The following is an 18,898-nucleotide window of genomic DNA, read 5'->3' as shown; positions in this document are numbered from 1 at the left end:
TCTGGCTCCTTCTCCATGGCCCTGCCTCTCCGCGGCGCACCCCCGCCCCATCCCAGCCCGCATCCCAGCCCGTATCCGGTTACAGGCAGGCGGCGCGCTCCCGCACCCCGAGCGGGGCGCCAGCAGGACGCCCTCTTCCCTGCGCCCCGGCCCCCCGTCCGCTCAGCCGCCACCTCCGCCCGCCCAGCTCCGGCTCCGGGGGACGCCACCCAGCAGCTCACAGCCCACCCAGCGGTCACGCACCAACGTGGGGCGCTTCAGCGGACCCCGCGCTCGGGGCGCGCAGAGAGCGAAAGGACAGGGTGTACACTAGGAAGGCGGGGGGTGCACCCCCAGACGCCTGCGGTTTTCACTTGAGCCCTCCCCGCCCGGCACCATCCGGGCCAGCGCCTGGCAAGCTAGCCCATCTGTGGCATCCGCCGTCGCCTCCTCCTTGCACCTCCTCGCCGACCCCGCCCTCCTGGGACCTGCATCTCGCTCCGCAATCAGCGCCCGCCTGCCTCTCCCCACGTGACCGCGGGCGGGCTAAGGACCTGCTGCTTCCCCAGCGCCAGAGGGATGCGGGCGGCAGAGCGCGAGCGGCGGCTGCGTGGCTGCGGGGCGCTGTGACTTCCCCTCCGCCTGCATCCTCGGGCTCCCCTCCTCGGGCCCTGGACTCCGGGCTCCCGACCCCCCCGGCTCCCCTGAGCCCTCCCCCCCACCCCTTATGGCCGCAGCTGCCCGCGTCTCCGGCGTGGCTTCTCCGCGGACGCCCCCCTCGCCGAGCGGGTCGCTGGATGTTGCTGAAACTCCGGAGACCATGCGCGGATCCGGCCGCCGCCTCGCCGCCCGGTGCCCCTGCCCCCCGCCGCCCGAGCCGCCGCCCGCGGGATGCCCAGTAGCCCGCTGCCCGGCCCCCGCCACCGCCTGTTCCCGAGGAGCCGAGTGCCGCTGCGGAGCCGCGCCAACTAGCCATGGTGCCCTGGGAGTCCCCGCGGCCGTGCGGCGGCTGGACGCTCGGCGACGGCTTCTGCTGGCTGCTGCTGCTGCCCGTGCTGCTGCTCCCTGGTCGCCCGCCCCGCGAGGCTCGCGGCTTTCCCTACCTCCCTGAGCGACTGCCAAACGCCCACGGGCTGGAACTGCTCCGGTGAGTCCCGGAAGCCCGGCCCCGAACCCTGCACCCCGCGGGGAGAGCGCGCCTTCCCAGCCCAGCCCAGCCGCACCTGGCGCGCGCCCAGCCCTCCACTCCTGCCCCGAACCCCGGAGGCGCCCGCCCTCCACCCGGCGGGGCAGGGGGAGCTGCTCCGGGCCGCGGGGCGGGCGGGGGCGGGGAGGGGCGCGGGGGGAGGGGAAGAGCGCAGGTGTCGGAACCTCAGCACCCTTGCGCTGGAATGCGGGCGGCGAAGCTTTGGAGGGAGCTGGGAGAGGGTGGTCCGGTGGGCTCGCCGAAAAGAGCATCAGTCCTGGGGGAAGCGCTGAAACAGAACCTTCGATATCGTTCAAGGAAAACAAGTCCAGCTAGAATGAGCTAGAAATAACTTTATGGGAAAGAACCAGCGAGAGGGCAGTCCATCAAACGGTGACCGCAGGGGACACGCTGATTCCTGGCCAAAGTGCAGTGAGGGGGCCCGGTCTCCGTTCAAGACCGGGTCTCGCAGATTCTAAGGAGCTTGGGTTTCCAGACATTCAATTTCTTCCCTCCCTCCCTCTCTCTCTCTCTCTCTCTCTCCTTCCCTCTCTCCTTCCCTCTCTCTCCTTCCCTCTCTCCTTCCCTCTCTCCTTCCCTCTCTCTCTCTCCTTCCCTCTCTCCTTCCCTCTCTCCCTCCTTCCCTCTCTCCCTCCTTCCCTCTCTCTCTCCTTCCCTCTCTCCTTCCCTCTCTCTCTCCTTCCCTCGCTCTCCTTCCCCCTCTCTCTCCTTCCCTCTCTCCTTCCCTCTCTCTCCTTCCCTCTCTCTCTCCTTCCCTCTCTCTCCTTCCCTCTCTCTCCTTCCCTCTCTCCTTCCCTCTCTCTCCTTCCCTCTCTCTCTCCTTCCCTCTCTCTCCTTCCCTCTCTCTCCTTCCCTCTCTCCTTCCCTCTCTCTCCTTCCCTCTCTCTCTCCTTCCCTCTCTCTCCTTCCCTCTCTCTCCTTCCCTCTCTCCTTGGCTGCACAAGACCTTGCGTGGGCAGCCACAGGCGCCTCTCTTGCCCCCGCAGCGCCCAGGTGGTGCAGGGAAGTTGGGGAAAGAATCCTTCATGCGCAGGGCTCCCCGGCCGGGCGTGGGCAGCACCGAGCCGGCCGGGCTCACGCGCCACCGGGAGACCGGGACCGCCCCGGCGGCTGGGCGCCGACCCCTCCGTTCGGGAACAGACGCTCTGCCTTCTCCCGGGGCCCTCGGGGTCTGGAGCGGGAGCCCTGCAGCTTTGCTTGGGTCTCCCCTTGACGCCGGCCCGCCCGCCCGCTCGCTCGCTCGCTCGCTCGCTCGGGTGGAAGTTGCGGCTCTCGGAGCCGGCTTAGCCTTTCAGGGTGACAGCCCTTCGCGTGCCGGCGGGATGGCAGTGCGATTCCATTGGCGTTTTCAACCCCATTAACGCGCCGGGGTCTCCTCCCCTAGGTACGGTCTGTTCTCGCTTTAGCAAGTGGGCATGCCATTTTGCATCTCCGGTGAATGTGGTCCTCCCGCGGTTAGACCTGGCCGCGAAGGAAGCCGCGTTGGAAGGATGTATGGGAGCTGAAGTGCATGGAACTTTGGGGAGACGGGGTGACCAACTGTAACTCACAGGGCGGAAGGATACAGAGTCCTGGGTTCTTGGTGATAGAAACTACCCCAGGAACGTCATTGTGCATCACTGTAGTTTGGGCTTTGCAAATACCGGTTGAGATTTGCAACCCTATTAGGTCTGGGTCAATAGATGGCTTTTGTTCTGTTAACAGTTTCTAAATTTGGCATTTTTCTGAAACTCAACATGTTTTCTGTAACTTACTCATGCGTGGTTCACGTGTGCATGTATGTCATTTCAGAAAGGCGAATTTCCACTTAGCAGGTGCCTGGTCATATTCCTATGATGAAGTGCCTGGCGCCTCGTACTTTATCACAGGAATATCAAACAAGCTGCAAACCAATTGTTTGAGATGTTGACAGCTTTGTAGTCCAACATGACCGGTTTGCTTCATCCCTAACCAGAGTATTGTTTGAGAGCTTGAGGTTGGCAGTGAAGAAATTCATTATTAGCCGGCTATCTTAAAGGGATCTGCAGAAGCTAAGGAGAATGGACTGGCTTTCCAGGCAGATTGTCAAGACCAGGGGACCCCCACCCCTACCCCTGTTAACGTATAGGTGATCAATCTTCGTCCGAGCCAGACACACCATCACAGCAAACACTGTGCCTGTTTATCTTTATTATTGGGGCTTTGTTTCCTCTGTGTCTGGAGAAACTCCAAATAAGGGGTTGTTTCGGACCATGAAGCAAAAGAATGATTAAAGATGGAGAACTGGTGAAATGTCATTCAGAGACCGGCACCAGTTCTCTTTAAAAATGTGGCGTGTGGGGGTCATCAACTCTAGTTCACTTAATGAGAAAACAGTAAGGAAGCCAGGAAGCCAGTGTCAAATATCCATTCAGCATTGGTAATTTCGAACCTAGCTAAAATAAAAGAGCACTACCAAAAAAAAAAAAAAAAAAGGATATTAAGGAGAAAGGCAATGTGAAAAAAAGAAACAAATATTGATAACTTAATTAGATTTTTTAGGCTATCAGTAGAATGACCTTGCAATACAGCTGTGGCTGGCCAAATTAAAATTCAGGGTAGTTCTTTGAAAGCCTCAAGATACCACTATTTTTGTTAAAGTCTGTGACATTTTGTAATGACTGGAGTGTTCTCTTTACATTTGAGGCTATGACGACAGAGAAAATGATCTCTTCCTCTGTGACACCAACACCTGTAAATTTGATGGGGAGTGCTTAAGAATTGGAGACACTGTGACTTGCGTCTGTCAGTTCAAGGTAAGAAGCCTGATATTTGCCTCTTCTAATTCATTCATGAGACTACCAAGCAAGGATCTCCCTTTACATCCTGTCTCTTGGCAATTTATGGCTGTGCAAGCTAAAAGGCCAGCTGGCACCACGCACAGGCACCGGTGAGGGAGCCAGCTGATGTCAGGAAGGCACCATCTAGTTAGTTAGTTATTTGTTTTTGAGAAATGCATGTGCCACGGTTAGACATGCCATGGAGGTAGAAGGTTCAGGATGTTCCTGTGCTGTGCCAAAGGAAAAGCATTTTTCTGTGTCTCTGCTGGCATGCATTTTATAAGGCAGCTACTAGGGGTAATCGTCAATAGCCAGTGGCAGTGTGGGCTTGTACTCCTGTTCCTTTTTAAAATGTTTTATTTTTTCCATCGCCACTTGTCCCCTCTATGCCCTGTTCCACCCCCACCCCTGCAACTTCCACACTGTTGGCCATGCATGTCCATGAGTTCGTTCTCTCTCTCTCTCTCTCTCTCTCTCTCTCTCTCTCTCTCTCTCTCTTTTCTTTTTTTTGCTCAATCCCTCACCCTCACCCCTTGCCCCAGGAGCTATCTACCTCCTCTCTATGAGTTTGTCTCTATTTTGCTTGGTAGTCAGTTTGTTTATTACATGCCACATAGGAGTGAAACCACATGGTACTTGTCTGTCTCTGAGGGGCTCAATGTCATGCATTGTTCCTGTCTGATTGGGGCTATCATCTTTTGATCATATTGCACTCTCTTTGAATGGTCTTCGGTTTTATTATCCTGGCAATCTGGTTACGTTTTTAAATGAACCCCTTCGTAATGTGACTTTAAAGCTATCGTTTTAGTTTGGGAAATCATGGAACTGGTTAATATATGTCAGTGCGTCCTGGGTGCCATATGCCATTATAAATGAATCTCCCGGAGATCCGAAAGAGCACAGGTAGCCACCAGCCATTTCCTAAGCAGCAGAAAGATGTCCTTTGCTGCGTGTTAAAAAAATAAATAAATGCAAATAAAAAGAGAGTGCAGCACTATTGTCATCAAAACTGGATTATCAGTAATTATTAATGATAGAACTGTTAATGTCATTTTTATAGTCATCATCTAACAAATGCTTCCTACCCTGTAAATTATAAGCCTTCATTTCTCTCAAAATGTTTACATAATCATGCAGACCTTCAAATATCATGCTAATGTCTTATATTCACCTTTGAGTGTTACTGAATTATTGTACATAGCCATGAATTCTCACATAAGGTTCAACCAGGAAATATTTGCATTAATAAAACGATATAGGTAGGATTGGGGAAAACTTTTTTAAGATTATAAAAGCAATTAAAAAGGATATAGAACAAATAAGAACATTAAACATCGAGTTCAGGTCTAAATGTTTGTTATAGTTAGGTAATATTTAGATTATTGATGAAATTTAAATATTTTAGATTGAATTCAGTCTTCTTGAGAGAGAGAAGAGAATTCACAATTAACTATACTTTGGTTCATAGATAAACTAAAAGCTTCTTGGGTATTATTTTCTTCTTTCTGAAACACACACAATAAAACTGATACTTGGAAAGCACACTGCCTCCTGCTGGTTGAGCACCGCTATGACCATACCCTAACCTTGTAACCATTCTATAGTCTTAGGAACCTATTCTTGCATATTTAGTATGCATGTGACACCACCCTGTTGGTTCCCAGCCACACTGAACAATGTAATGGTGTCCTTTCAATGAACTACATGCTAGTAAGAGAGATAGACCATGAGAATTCTCAATTCAGACTTTCCCCAAATGTTAGCCGAAGGGAAAATACAGTTGGAAAAATCATTAAAGACCCACAGAATTTGGTGGATGTCTTCCACTCTCAGTGTGTGATTCCGATAAATGTATCTTATTTTCATAACCATGCATAGCCATAAGAAGGGAACTCATAAACAGTGTATAATGAATCAAGAAGAATATTCCTCAAATGGAGAGTGATAATTCTGCAGATTCTGAAAAGAGGGGATGTTGGGGCGGGGGGGGGGGGGGGGGAGGAGTTCACAAAATTCTGGAGGATGCATGTTACTAAAGGAAAAGGTCCAACTTCCTCATTAAAGGAATGGTGTTCAGTTTGCAGTTCCACAAAGGGTTTCGGTAAAACTTTTATCAACAAAGAGATTTGTGTTTTTCATGCGTTGGTCAGCCACCTAAATTTGTCATTAATTTAAACAGTCCTTGAGTGTAATAGATGGAGGGAGGGATGACGGCAAGTTTGAATACGAAACAAGAAATGCAAATGTTCCTTTCCTAATGCCTTGGCATTTTAAGTTTATTGCTAGATCGCTGTTGCCATTAGTTTATGGTTTACAATAGTTGTCATTGTGTCAGGAGAAAAGAAACATTTTCTTAGTGGAATATTTAGACTATGCACCTACCGAGAATCTACAATGGCTGAAGTCCGTTGAAGATCAAAGAAAATGACCAAGTTGTACAAAGTATAATAGGTAGGCTATTTTAGGCTATGAGTGTCTTGAGTCAGTCTTTTCCAATACTTTCCAATGGATCTGTTTTTATTTAATTCCCTGGTATCTGATAGAGAGATTTCCTGAAAATCTATTGTCCTGTGTACTATTCTGAACAATAGGAGGTCATAATTCTTTCATTCAATTAACATACGCACTGTCACCTTTTTGGCTGAGAGATAAATTTCAAAGAGAAATGGGTGTATGTGTATATAATCTACAATGTTTTCCAATTTAGATTTTTATTGGAGCACTAACGTGAACATATAGTTGCCTTCATGTCTTTAATTTTTATTTTATTTAGTTATACTTATATTTTTTATCGAATTGATCGGGGGGACACTGATTAACAAAATTATATAGGTTTCAGATGCATGATTCTGCAATACATCCTCTGTAAACTGTAAGGTGTGTTCACTACCCAAGTCAAGTCTCTGTCCATTGCCATTTATCCACTCTACACCCTCCTCCACTACCCCACCTCCTCTGCCCCCCAACCCCTACAAGTACCACACTGTTGTCCGTGTCCATGAGGTTTTTTTCTCTTTTTTTTTTCCTTTTTTGCTCAATGCCATCCCCCCCACTCCCTCCCCCAGCTCTCAGCCTGCTCTCTGAAAGGGGCCAGTCAGAGAAAAGACAAGCGCCACATCATTTCCCTCGTGTGAGGAATCTAATGAACACATGACCTAACAAGCAAGATAGAGGCAGACGCACAGACAGAGAGCCTTCATCTCTTCTCTGATTTAAAATCAATGTATTCTGCGCTTCCCACAGATTCCAATAGTCCCTATACCCTGGTGCGAAGGAAAACAAGGAGAGCATCGAACCCCAGATACTATGCCTTTTCCTATATAAACACGCCTCTGACAGTTTAATTTATAAAGCAGGCACAGTAAGTGATGAATAGCAATAACTATAATAAAATAGAAAAGTTAAAGCATGGACTGCAGTAAAAGTTAAGTTCACACACAATGTCTTGTACTGAATTTACCTTGTCGTGGCATATCCGAATTGCCAGCATCACTCCTCTTGTGCTTGAGGCCATTTAGTGAAAGAAGGGTTATTTGAACACAAGCACTGTGATACCCCAGCAGTTGAGCTGGTAACCAAGATCGCTACTAAGTGACTAATGGGCAGGGAGCCGCTGGACAAAGGGGTGGCTCACACCTGGTAGGATGGCATGGGTTGGTGTGAGCTATTATCACGCTATGCAGAAAGGCACCCCATTTAAAAGCAATGACTTTGATTTCGAGAATTTTCTATTTAATATTTTCCAACTGATATTAACTGCTGGTAACTGAAATCATGGAGGGACTTCTATATCTCATTTACTTCTCACAACTGAGTGAAATCATTATTTTCTCTTTTTAAAGATGAGGAAGTTAAGGCCCATAAATATATAATAAGTTACCATTGAGTGGTGATCCTAAAGCAAGAATGGAGTCCTTTGACACCAAACCAAATATTTTCCTGGAATATTACATGTGCAAATAAAAATATTAGTAATAACTCCAAAAGTACACATTTATTGTGGAGGACTCTTAATGTCAAAAGCAGTGCATCCACCCTGGCCAGTGTGGCTCGGTTGGTTGAGCGTTGCCCCATGCACCAAGGGGTCCCTAGTTCGATTCCCCTTCAAGGCACTTGCCCCAGTTTTGTGCTCGATCCTCAGTAGGGGGCATGCAGGAGGCAGCCAGTTGATATTTCTCTCTCATTGATGTTTCTCTCTCCCTCTCCCTGTCTCTCTTTAAAATCAATGAAAACATATTTCTTAAAAAGTAGTACAACTAATTCTTAGGTGATGATATGAGTTCCAGAAATGGGTTTCAACCTCGTGTATCCTACATTGCTATTCGTATACCAAGTGGTGTGCTGGTCCATCTGGTAAATCCTTTGTGGGGTTGAAAATCTAGAGACAATGGAGGGATGGATAGATGAGTGAATAGATGAATAGGTGGATGGATGAAAGGAGAAAAGGAAGGAAGGAAGGAAGGAAGGAAGGAAGGAAGGAAGGAAGGAAGGAAGGAGGTATGGAAAGATGGAAGGAAGACATGCAGTTATTCATATATAACACTGGACAAATAATGATCAGTTATCACTTTATAATTTAAAAATATGATGAAGCCTTAATGTGTTTTGGGTATTACTCACACAAACATTAAACTTTTTTATCTAATAAGCCATGCTTTAGATCGGCAATCATTCCACTTACTAGGACTGCGTAACAAGTTTTCCAGAACTTAGTGGCACAAAACAATGAACAGTATTTTGCTTAGGAATCTGTAATGGGACATGGCTTAATGGAGGCAGCTCATCTCTTCTCCCCTGGGCGTTGCTGAGTGAGGAGGGAACAGAAAGGTCTGGTTCTGTACTCATGTCTGACGGTCAGCTGGGAACCTTGGGCCTTTTCCGTGAATCTCTCTCTGTGGACTAGTTTGGGTTTCCTCAGAGCACAGTGGCTGGATTTCAAGGGCAAGCATCCAGAGAGAGAGAGAAAGAACCGGCTTGAAGCTGGATCCTTTAATGACCTAGTCTCAGAAGTCACAGAGTCACTATCACCATGGTCACAGGCCTGCCCACTCTTAAAATCATAAAAATGCTTCCATATACAGAAACATACATAGATCCAGAGACACAGAAGCATGGAACAGACTGTGGAATCTCAGAGGGAAGGCAGGGGTGGGAGGATGGGTGGGTGGGAAAAGATCCACCAAGCACCTTTTTTGCGTGTATGCATAACCCATGGTCACAGACATCAGGGTGGTGAAGGCCTGGGGGGTGGGGGGGCTTGAGGGCTCAATGGGGAGGAAAAAGGAGACATATAATATTTTCAACAATAAAGATTTTTTTAAATTTTAAAAATAAAATAATTAAAAAAATAAAAGTACTCACAGGGAAGTAAAAGATATAATATTTTCAACAATAAAGATTTTTTTAAATTTTAAAAATAAAATAATTAAAAAAATAAAAGTACTCACAGAGAAAGAAGTAAAAGATATAGTATTTTAAACAATAAAAATTTTTTTTAAATTTTAAAAATAAAATAATTAAAAAAATAAAAGTACTCACAGGGAAGTAAAAGATATAATATTTTCAACAATAAAGATTTTTTTAAATTTTAAAAATAAAATAATTAAAAAAATAAAAGTACTCACAGAGAAAGAAGTAAAAGATATAGTATTTTAAACAATAAAGATTTTTTTTTAATTTTAAAAATAAAATAATTAAAAAAAAATAAAAGTACTCACAGAGAAGTAAAAGATAGCTATGAAATGATCAAAGGGTTGGGCCATAATGCAGGCTTTTTATCTTTTTCTCCTTTGGAAGAGAAACATAACATATCTCAGAAATCATTCCCAAGCCTGTAGCAACTGGGAATAGAGCAGAATTGACTAACATCTGTGGAGAACCTTCTACATGCCAGATTCTAGGGAAGGTGCAGACGGTATATAAAATAGAAGTTATGCATAGTTTCGAGATGCTGAAATCTCCGCTAAATGCAATCCTTACTAACCAAACAAGCAATCATTCACATAGAAACTTCTCACATACATTTTTTTGTCCATGTATAGCAAAATGAATTCCATATATTCTAGTGGCAAGTCATGGAGTCTGCCAGTGTGGGGTGTAGCCGCTTTCTTCAGCAATGTGGGCATTTTGGAACAAAACCACTCCACTGAAAAACACATATTTGGAAAATAAACGTAAGAGTCTAAAACATCTTACGAGAAATAGAATCACTTTTTCCCTGAGAAGAAGTTTGTACAACACATACATTTATGGGCCTAACCATCTGGGCCTGAGTCTTATTTCTTCTCTCACCAGCCAACTCCGTAGCCTTTAGCAAGTCACTTCACATCTGAATATGTCCCTTCGTCTTCAACTGAGCGGTATTATGATTACCACAAAAAAACTACTGCAAACAACTTGGCATATTTTAACGTAGCAGTTAGCTTATTCTTCTGCTAGGCTTTTCCTGTTTTAATTTATTTTTCTAATTTTAGACATGCATGTTTAAGAGTCGATGTTGGTTGGTGATGACTCTGCCAGTGAAAACACAAATCGTTTCTGTTTCTTTTCATAAGTAAACAGTGCAGTGTTTTAAAAACACGACTCCGTTAACCTTCCTAAATGCCCCAGTGAACCATTTCAGATGGGGACACTGAGGTGTAAACTTGTTAAATATGTCATCGTGGAGTGATCTACCAGGGGTCCTCACACTTTTTAAACAGGGGGCCAGGTCACGGTCCCTCAGACCGTGGGAGGGCAGGACTATAGTTTTAAAAACAAAACTATGAACAAATTCCTATGCGCACTGCGGGCCCGGGACGCGTCGGCTGCTAAGCAGGACAGGCAGCGGCCCCCGGCGGGCCGGATCCATGTCCTCGGCGGGCCGCATGTGGCCCGCGGGCCGTAGTTTGAGGACATCTGACAAAGCCCTACACCAAGGCGGTGAGAGAAATGGGAGCGCCTGGGACTAGACATCCCTCCCGAGCCTTAGTGATCAGAGCATGTGCCCTCCGTGTGTTATTCTTATCCGCGAGTGCAAGGCCTGGCTCTGGAGGGCCCCCAGCATCTTATCTTGCTGGTCATCTGCAGTTAAGCTCTCTTCAGCGCCGGCCCCATCCGCCTTCTGGCGTGTGCAGGGAGCCTCAGCTCTGTTTCCAGCACTGCCTGCATTTGGTGGCCGCTCCCCTCAGACGTGGCCTATGAGCATGTTAGCAGTTTATGGGGTATTGTAAGATGCCTATCAGCCTTGTGTCCTAGCACTGGACAGAGATGATAAACACCTCCCACACCTCACTCCCAGTCCACTCCCGACATGTGAATAATCTGCGGAGGTAGGGAAGAAGGATAAAGAGGGAAACAAGGAATCAGAGAGAGGAAGACGTGGACCCCAATAATCAACACCCCAAGTATTGTAACCAGGGCTGGAGGTAGAGATGGCAAGGTAATCAGTGACAAGAGTGCTAGGACCCCAGCATGAGAGGCTAATTAGTCCAGTCTTCTGCCCTGGTTACCTCTTCTGCCTGCTGAAGGGTCAGCAAGTCTACTGACTATGTCCCAGCTGTTTACTTCTTCACAGTCTCTCCTCCGCTGGCTCGGGTACCATTGTAGTGTCGGTGCGTCCTCATCAATCCCCTTTAGGTTCTCCTGCCCCTGGTCCTGAACACACCACTTTGCCAAGCTCCCATCATCCACCTGGCCATGCCTCTCACTTGAGCACCAGCCCCACTCATTGGGTGTCTCCTCAGCATCACGGGACGATTCAGCTGTCACTGACATTGTGCTGTTGCCTTATTTCTTCAGTAATGATGAAGATGTTCCGTTCTGTGGTTGGTCGATTTTCAGATGTAGGCTAATATATATGTTTATATTTATGTATTTGGAAAGTGTATGGAAGGCTGCCTTGCACATGTATCACCTGACCACAATTAGTTATTGAGTTAAAGATTCTCATTAGCAAAAGTTTCCATCAAAACAGTTTTTAAAATATAATCATGTAGATCAGTGGTTCTCAACCTTTTTAATGCCACGACCCTTTAATACAGTTCCTCATGTTGTGGTGACCCCCAACCATAAAATTATTTTCGTTGCTGCTTCATAACTGTAATTTTGCTACTGTTACGAATCGTAATGTAAATCTCTGTGTTTTCCGATGGTCGCGACTGCTGTAGAGCCTAAGACCATCGGAAAACACAGATATTTACATCACAATTCTACTGCTTAGGCTGCTGTAGAGCCTAAGACCATCGGAAAACACAGATATTTACATCACAATTCATAACAGTAGCAAAATTACAGTTATGAAGTAGCAACGAAAATAATATTATGGTTGGGGGTCACCACAACATGAGGAACTGTATTAAAGGGCCACAGCATTAGAAAGGATGGGAACCATTGATGTAGATAGGCTGAGTCTGGGAGCCAATAGTGGAACTGTGGAAAGGAATTATTGCAGAGAGTATTATCCAGAATGACTAGATTAGAAATTGTTGAAATAAAGATTTCTAAAATATGCCATATTTTAAATATTTAAATCATTTTAATAATATTCCATTGCTAAATGAATATGATTTAATGTCTAAATCGCCATATTAGCAATTATGGTGATTCTAATATTAGCATCATTGAATTTGGATTTACTATTGGGAGTAAAGTATATCACTGTTAGTAAAAAACTGTATTTAAGTTTTTCATTAGTTGATACAAAATATGGCTCATCAAATGACTTTCTTTTCAGAGAACATTGACTTATCATTATAAAGTGTTAGGATGATTAAGCCAATCTATACTAATAAAAGAGTAATATACTAATTAGATCAGGAGACCTTCCAGAGACCTTCCAGACATCCTTCTGGACAAAGCCTGGTGGTGGGGCTGAGGCAGAGGCAGTTAGAGGAGATCAAACCGGCAGGGGAGAGCAGTTGGGGTGATCAGGCTGTCAAGGGAGAGTAGTTAGGGGGATCAGGCCGGCAGGGGAGGGCAGTTGGGTGCGATCAGGCCAGCAGTGGGGGCAGTTGAGGGCGATCAGGCCAGAAGGGGGGGCAGTTGGGAGCAATCAGGCAGGTGGAGGCGGTTAAGGGTGATCAGGCAAGCAGGCAGAGTGGTTAGGGGCAATGAGGCAGGCAGGCGAGCGGTTAGGAGCCAGTGGTCCTCGATTGTGAGAGTGATGTCTGACTGCAGGATCGGGGAACATCCCCCGAGGGGTCCCAGATTGGAGAGAGTGCAGGCCGGGCTGAGGGACCCCCCCTCCCCCACCATGCACGAATTTTGTGCACCGGGCCTCTAGTGTTACATAAAGGCAAAGAGCAAGAGTTAACTGGTTGATTGGGAGGGAGAAATTACAGATATCGTAAGGAAACAGAGTAAAAAATAAATCTCAGGTTTTTATCATCAGATTGTCACTTTATTGAGCATTTCCTCTTTTGTTGCATAAATCCTTGAGTTGAATTTACCTTATGGTAGAATTTTAGGTTTATTACCATATATATTAAACCTTTCCTAGCCATCTCACTAGATCATTGGTTTATTGCAAAGTGTTACGCATTTACGACACATGAAAAATCCAAATATTTTAACAAGAAGTAGAAGACAGCAAAGTGTTTCCACATACATGTGTATGTCTGATTGGCTCTACGCAGTTCTTGGCATAGGCGGGGTATTTGTAAATAATCATCTTCGTCCTTATACTTGTTGTGATTAAACGATGAAGCGCACCTGTAGCGGTCATCAGGAGATAATCATCTCTGGCACAGTTAGCAGGCCCGGGACACAGCCCAGTACCTCCAATGCTGGGCTGTGATTATAATGTGATGTGTGTCCCCTGCAGTTGCCTGATTTCCATTGTAAAATGTGTACTTCTTAATAATAAGACTGTCTTTAAACTGAACTTTTCTCTTTATGGAATATGTAATAGTCATATTTTTGAATAGCCAATGAAGTGTACATGTAGTTCATTAGTTGCTGAATTTTTTCCCTGTATTTCATTTCTCTCCACCCTGTATCTACATCCATATCCCATATCCAATGATATAAAAAATTAAGTGGTGATCCAAGTGTCTTATCAAATATTTAGAAATTTATAAAGATTAAAAATTCAACAGAAAAAAGAATCATGCTAAAGAGTGGCTGAATTCTCTGGCATTTCAGTCACACACTTTTGCTCTCCAAATATAGACATTACCTATTTTCTAATAGCTTTCAATATGTAGCATGTTTGATTTTTCCCACCGAGCCAGATGGGCCATCTATCAGAAAAACAGCACTAAACAACGTTGGTAATATTTGTCGCTGTCTCTTTTTAGTACTGCTTGTCTGACCACTTTGCTGGGATTGCCTGATCAATGTAGAAGGTTCCTTTTCAATCTGAATCAAAGGGCTGGCTGGCTGGCTTGGCATTGCTTCTGTGTGCCTTTGAGTGATTCCCTTGCAAGGTCAGAGACGATCGGAGGCGGTGAGGGTCGCTGAAAAGGGAGACAGGCGCTTTCTACTGTAAAGGATCGTTTCTGTTCACGAAGTCGGGGCCATGCAGACCCCGGCACTAACCTCAGGCGTCCCCTCTGTGTGTCCCCAGTGCAACAGCGACTACGTGCCGGTGTGCGGCTCCAACGGGGAGAGCTACCAGAACGAGTGCTACCTGAGGCAGGCGGCCTGCAAGCAGCAGAGCGAGATCCTCGTGGCGGCCGAAGGCTCCTGCGCCACCGGTATGTCTGTGACCCTGACGGCTCCCGGCACCTGCGGGGGGATCCCCATCCCAAAACCGTGTCTTGCTTTTTGTTGTTATCCTCAGAGAGTAATTCAGACTGTACATTGGCTAGACAAGCCTATATCCCTTTGTACAAAGATACATTATTCTCAGTCTGTGTCTTTTTGCATTTCAAACCATTCCTGGAAGAGTAAATCTACCATAAGGATGTCGGTAGATTTTATTTTTCTTTAATTGATCTTTTTGTTGAAAGTATTACAGATGTCCCCCTCTCCTCCCTCATGGACCCCCTACGCCCCCCTCCCGCCCCCTCTCCAGGCCTTCCCCGCACTGTGATGTTGGTAGATTTTAGTACCTATGTTATTTCATGAAGTGCAGACAGTTGACTGATATAATTAACCATCTAGATTGAGCAGCCAGGTGTCAAATATACAGACACCTCTCTGTGCATGGATCCATTTGTATGTTCTGAGCAACAGCATCTTCTGCTGGATTTGGGTGTGGGAGGCAAGGTGAGGCTAACGTGAGCAGCTCTGCAGAATGCCCTCCAGCCGTCCGGTAGCTTACTTGGAAGGCTGCGTGGGTGGTAGACATCACTTCTGCTGGCCCTGACCTTCCCGCCACGGGCAGCCTGGGACTCCACAGCGCTCTGAGTTACCGTGTGGGAAAATGCTCTGCGCAGGCAGCGAGGGGAAGAATAGCTCACAGACGTACAGATAATGCTCTTGAGCTTGTCAGGTCTCCCTGTTGCGTACGGCGGCCTCAGAGCTGACCTGCACCGCAGGCAGGGAAAGCACCCCAACCACGGAGCAGAGGCTGACTCGTCAGTGCAGTGCTTTCCAACGGAGCCGAGTTTGCACAGCAGCGGTGAGACATTGAAATCACACGCGTGGCCGTTGTCCTGAATGGCAAATATGCACCTTTCTGGAAAGTCAACATTGCTGAGGATGATAGAGGCATGGCCAGGGAAAAATAATATTGCTATCAAATAGGAACTTCCTTCGAAGATGCAATTATGGAATAGTGCCAGGAGAAGTGGTTTATTGAAAATACCTCTTGGATGATGGGTCTTTCTATTCTGGGGAATGGTGTTAACAGTTCTGTGCATGCTGGCTGGGGCAGGGTGGTAAATGAGGAAAAAAGAAGGTCTCATATTCTCTGAAAGGTTATCTTAAGCCTGTCGTTGATCGATTGTTAGTCACTGATAATGTTCTGATATTGTACTGGTGACTACCAGAGTTTCTGAGAATTAGCAGAAGAGAGAAGCATCCGTCCTCATGGACAGTAATGCAGGTTTTCTGGTTTGGGTGTTAGTTTTTTCTCCGACGGGATCCTTTGCCTCACGATGTGAATGTCCTTTTGGAAGGGTGACTGGGGGGGCAGGGGCGGGGGGATCTGGACTGGTTGGTGCTCCGCTCACGTCTTATTTGCCAGAGCAAACCGATCGTTGCCATTCCACCTGTGAGTGAAAGTGACAGCAAGAAGTGAGAGTTATTGGACCACCTTCCCCAGTAGGAGAGGAGGAGGATCAATATGCTACTCTCAGCGTAGGGCTGGGGGAGCTAGAAAGGAAGGCGCAGAGCAAACAAATTATGAAAAATCCATCCATCTACCATATCTAATGAAGAAGAAGTGAAAAATAAGACTTAGGGCAAATGGAATAGAAAAAATAAGAAGAGGAAGTAACAGCTGACTCCCAGAAGCCAAGTCCCGTGTAGTCCAATACCAGCAAGGACTAAGGGAGGGATTTGCTCATTCCGAATCATATAGGACGGCTGTCCTGACAGCAGCCAGGTGGGAACCAGTGGTCAGTCCTCCTAATAAGCACTCACGAAGCTATGATCATGGCTAACAACGTTTCGTAACAAAATCTCTCTTACCTGCCAGCCTCAGAGTTCTTGTCCGCGTGTGCAGTTGCTTCTTCTGATTCGTTCAGATCTTCCCATTCTGGCCCCTTCTGTGTTGGTTATACTATGAAAATAAATACCTGACCCTGCAGAACACGTGCTCACAATGGATAATCCATCAATAGCTCATTCATAGACTAGATCTCTCCAGGATTCAATTAGTAAGCCAGGATTGCTGAACGCCTCTTCCATGGACTGGTAACTCTAAAAGGGTTTTGATCTGAATAATGATGGAGGGACCAAAGTAACTTGGATTAACCAGGTCTGACTCTAAATAAATTGGAATTCTGACTGTTGGTCTAAAGGAGATCCTTATTCTTTTCTTGGTGGGTTTTCCATTTATCTCCTAATGTTGTTTGACACTGCGTGGAGGTGGCAAGGTGTGGTCTGCAGGAATAAAAGGCAGTAAAAGGTGTAGCTGCATCTTTATCACACGGGGCGGGGGGGGGGGGGGGCAAAAGTAGTTTTACAGTCGTGAGTCTGCGAAACACCGTTAATAAAGCTGATGTCATAAGCCTACCCTGCTTGTCTTTTTCCATATGAACAACTGTAAACCTACTTTTGCCCGCCCCATATTTCACTGAACGTAAACATCAGTTTTGGTCCAGAAAATGGTTTTCTGTTGGGCAGTCTGGTCAATAGCCTCACTGTCTAGTTCACTTTCTTTGCCTAAAAAGAAGTGCATTGACTAGGAGTCCAGATTCAAGTCCAACCACATGACTTTCTTTCTTAGGTGTTTCTGTCTCCCTAATGAGGTTTTAGTGGCTAACTTACCTCTTGTTTGCCAAAATGACTCATCTTAGAGTAATCAGGAAAGCTTTCCATCACTATGTCATAATGATGCCATGAACTTAAGTGACTGTTTTTAAAATATGTTGTTCCTTTCTTTCCTAAATACTCAGTATGGGTCAAATCAAATGCAAATTAGCTTATGAATTAAACTGCATGAATTTTTTTTTTGAAACATACATGGGAAATGCAAGCTGAAATTCTACTGCCATTTTCTTGATTTCCCCCAGCAATGTGTATTTATAAGGAAACCTATAGATGAATAGGCAATATGTTTACTCAGAAATCTAATTATTGTGTTCCACATGCAGTGTAAGCATTTAAAATATGATATTGTGTAGTAAGTCTCAAAATAGCCCAATGGAATGCACGTTACTATAGCCGTTGAATAGAGGATGAATAAGCTTAGGAAGGTTGAATAACATTCCTTATGTCATCCAATGAGTAATATTCTAATGTTTGGAGCTTGAAATCCTTAAGCTTTCACACATTTCCTCTTACATCCTTGTAAGGATGGAACACTAAACAAGATATGGGCCTTGAGTTAAAGAAGCTTATGGACTAGTGGGAAAAGAATAAGAAACTATACACATTCAACTAAAGCACAGGTAGAATGTATTAGTGCTATAATCATATAACCTGTTATTAGCCCCTGATGATTGTAAATAATACTGAATTAAGCTTTCAAATTCATTCATATAAAATCAGGTAACATTTTACTTGGGAAGGTATACAAAAAGGAGACTTGATAAGCATTGATCATTTAAGCACTGTCCTGTCCAAAAGGGATGGTGCCATGGCTTATGGTTATCAGTTAAGTTGACAGGACTGTTCTGCTCTGGAGATGAAGGCATCAGCCTTTTTTGATCTGTTACCATTAAATAGTCAGATTATATGATTACCCAAAGAACTTGTCTGCGTATATGCATAACCCATGAGACACAATAGTGTGGTGAAGGCCTGGAGGTGGGGAAAGTGGGGTGGAGAGGGCCAATGGGAGGAAAAAAGGGGACATCTGTAATACTTTCATCAATAAAGATGAAATTCTTAAAAATCCTTATTTTCTATACTGACTACGAAGGGTTTTTATTCTAAAGTAGAGGCCCATGCACGAAATTCGTGAATGGGGCTTGGAGGGCATCCTCAGCCCGGCCTGAACCCTCTCACAATCCAGGACCCCTTGGGGGATGTCCGACTGCCAGTTTAGGCCCGATTCCATAACTGCCTCATCGCCCCTAACCCCTCTGCCTGCCTGCCTGACCTCCCCTAACCGCTCTGCCTGCCTGCCTGATCTCTCCTAACCCCTCTGCCTGCCTGTCTGATCACCCCTAACCACTCTCCTGCCTGCCTAATCGCCCCTAACTGCTTGCCTGCCTGCCTGCCTGATCACCCCTAACCGCCTCTGCTTGCCTTCCTGATTGCCCTTAACCACTTGCCTGCCTGCCTGATCGCCCCTAACCCCTCTGCCTGCCTGTCTGATCACCCCTAACCACTCGCCTGCCTGCCTGATTGCCCCTAACCGCCTCTGCCTCAGCCCCTG

General features: G+C 46.1%; 1 protein-coding gene across 1 annotated transcript in view; it reads left to right on the top strand.

The window, feature by feature from the left end:
* The first annotated feature begins 812 nt into the window (after positions 1-812).
* TMEFF2 (transmembrane protein with EGF like and two follistatin like domains 2) overlaps positions 813-18,898 on the top strand; it is a 256,247-nt gene continuing 238,161 nt past the window's right edge. The window contains 4 exon segments of the mRNA XM_080667325.1: positions 813-1,043; positions 1,045-1,126; positions 3,851-3,960; positions 14,531-14,660. Of these exon segments, the coding sequence (XP_080523451.1) occupies positions 954-1,043; positions 1,045-1,126; positions 3,851-3,960; positions 14,531-14,660 (412 nt within the window). The 5' untranslated portion in view covers positions 813-953.

This window comes from Plecotus auritus (assembly GCF_963455305.1).
Source record: "Plecotus auritus genome assembly, chromosome: 5".
In the NCBI taxonomy this organism is placed as follows: domain Eukaryota; kingdom Metazoa; phylum Chordata; class Mammalia; order Chiroptera; family Vespertilionidae; genus Plecotus; species Plecotus auritus.
Note: the sequence above shows the minus strand (reverse complement) of the source record. Positions and strands in the feature narration are given on the sequence as shown.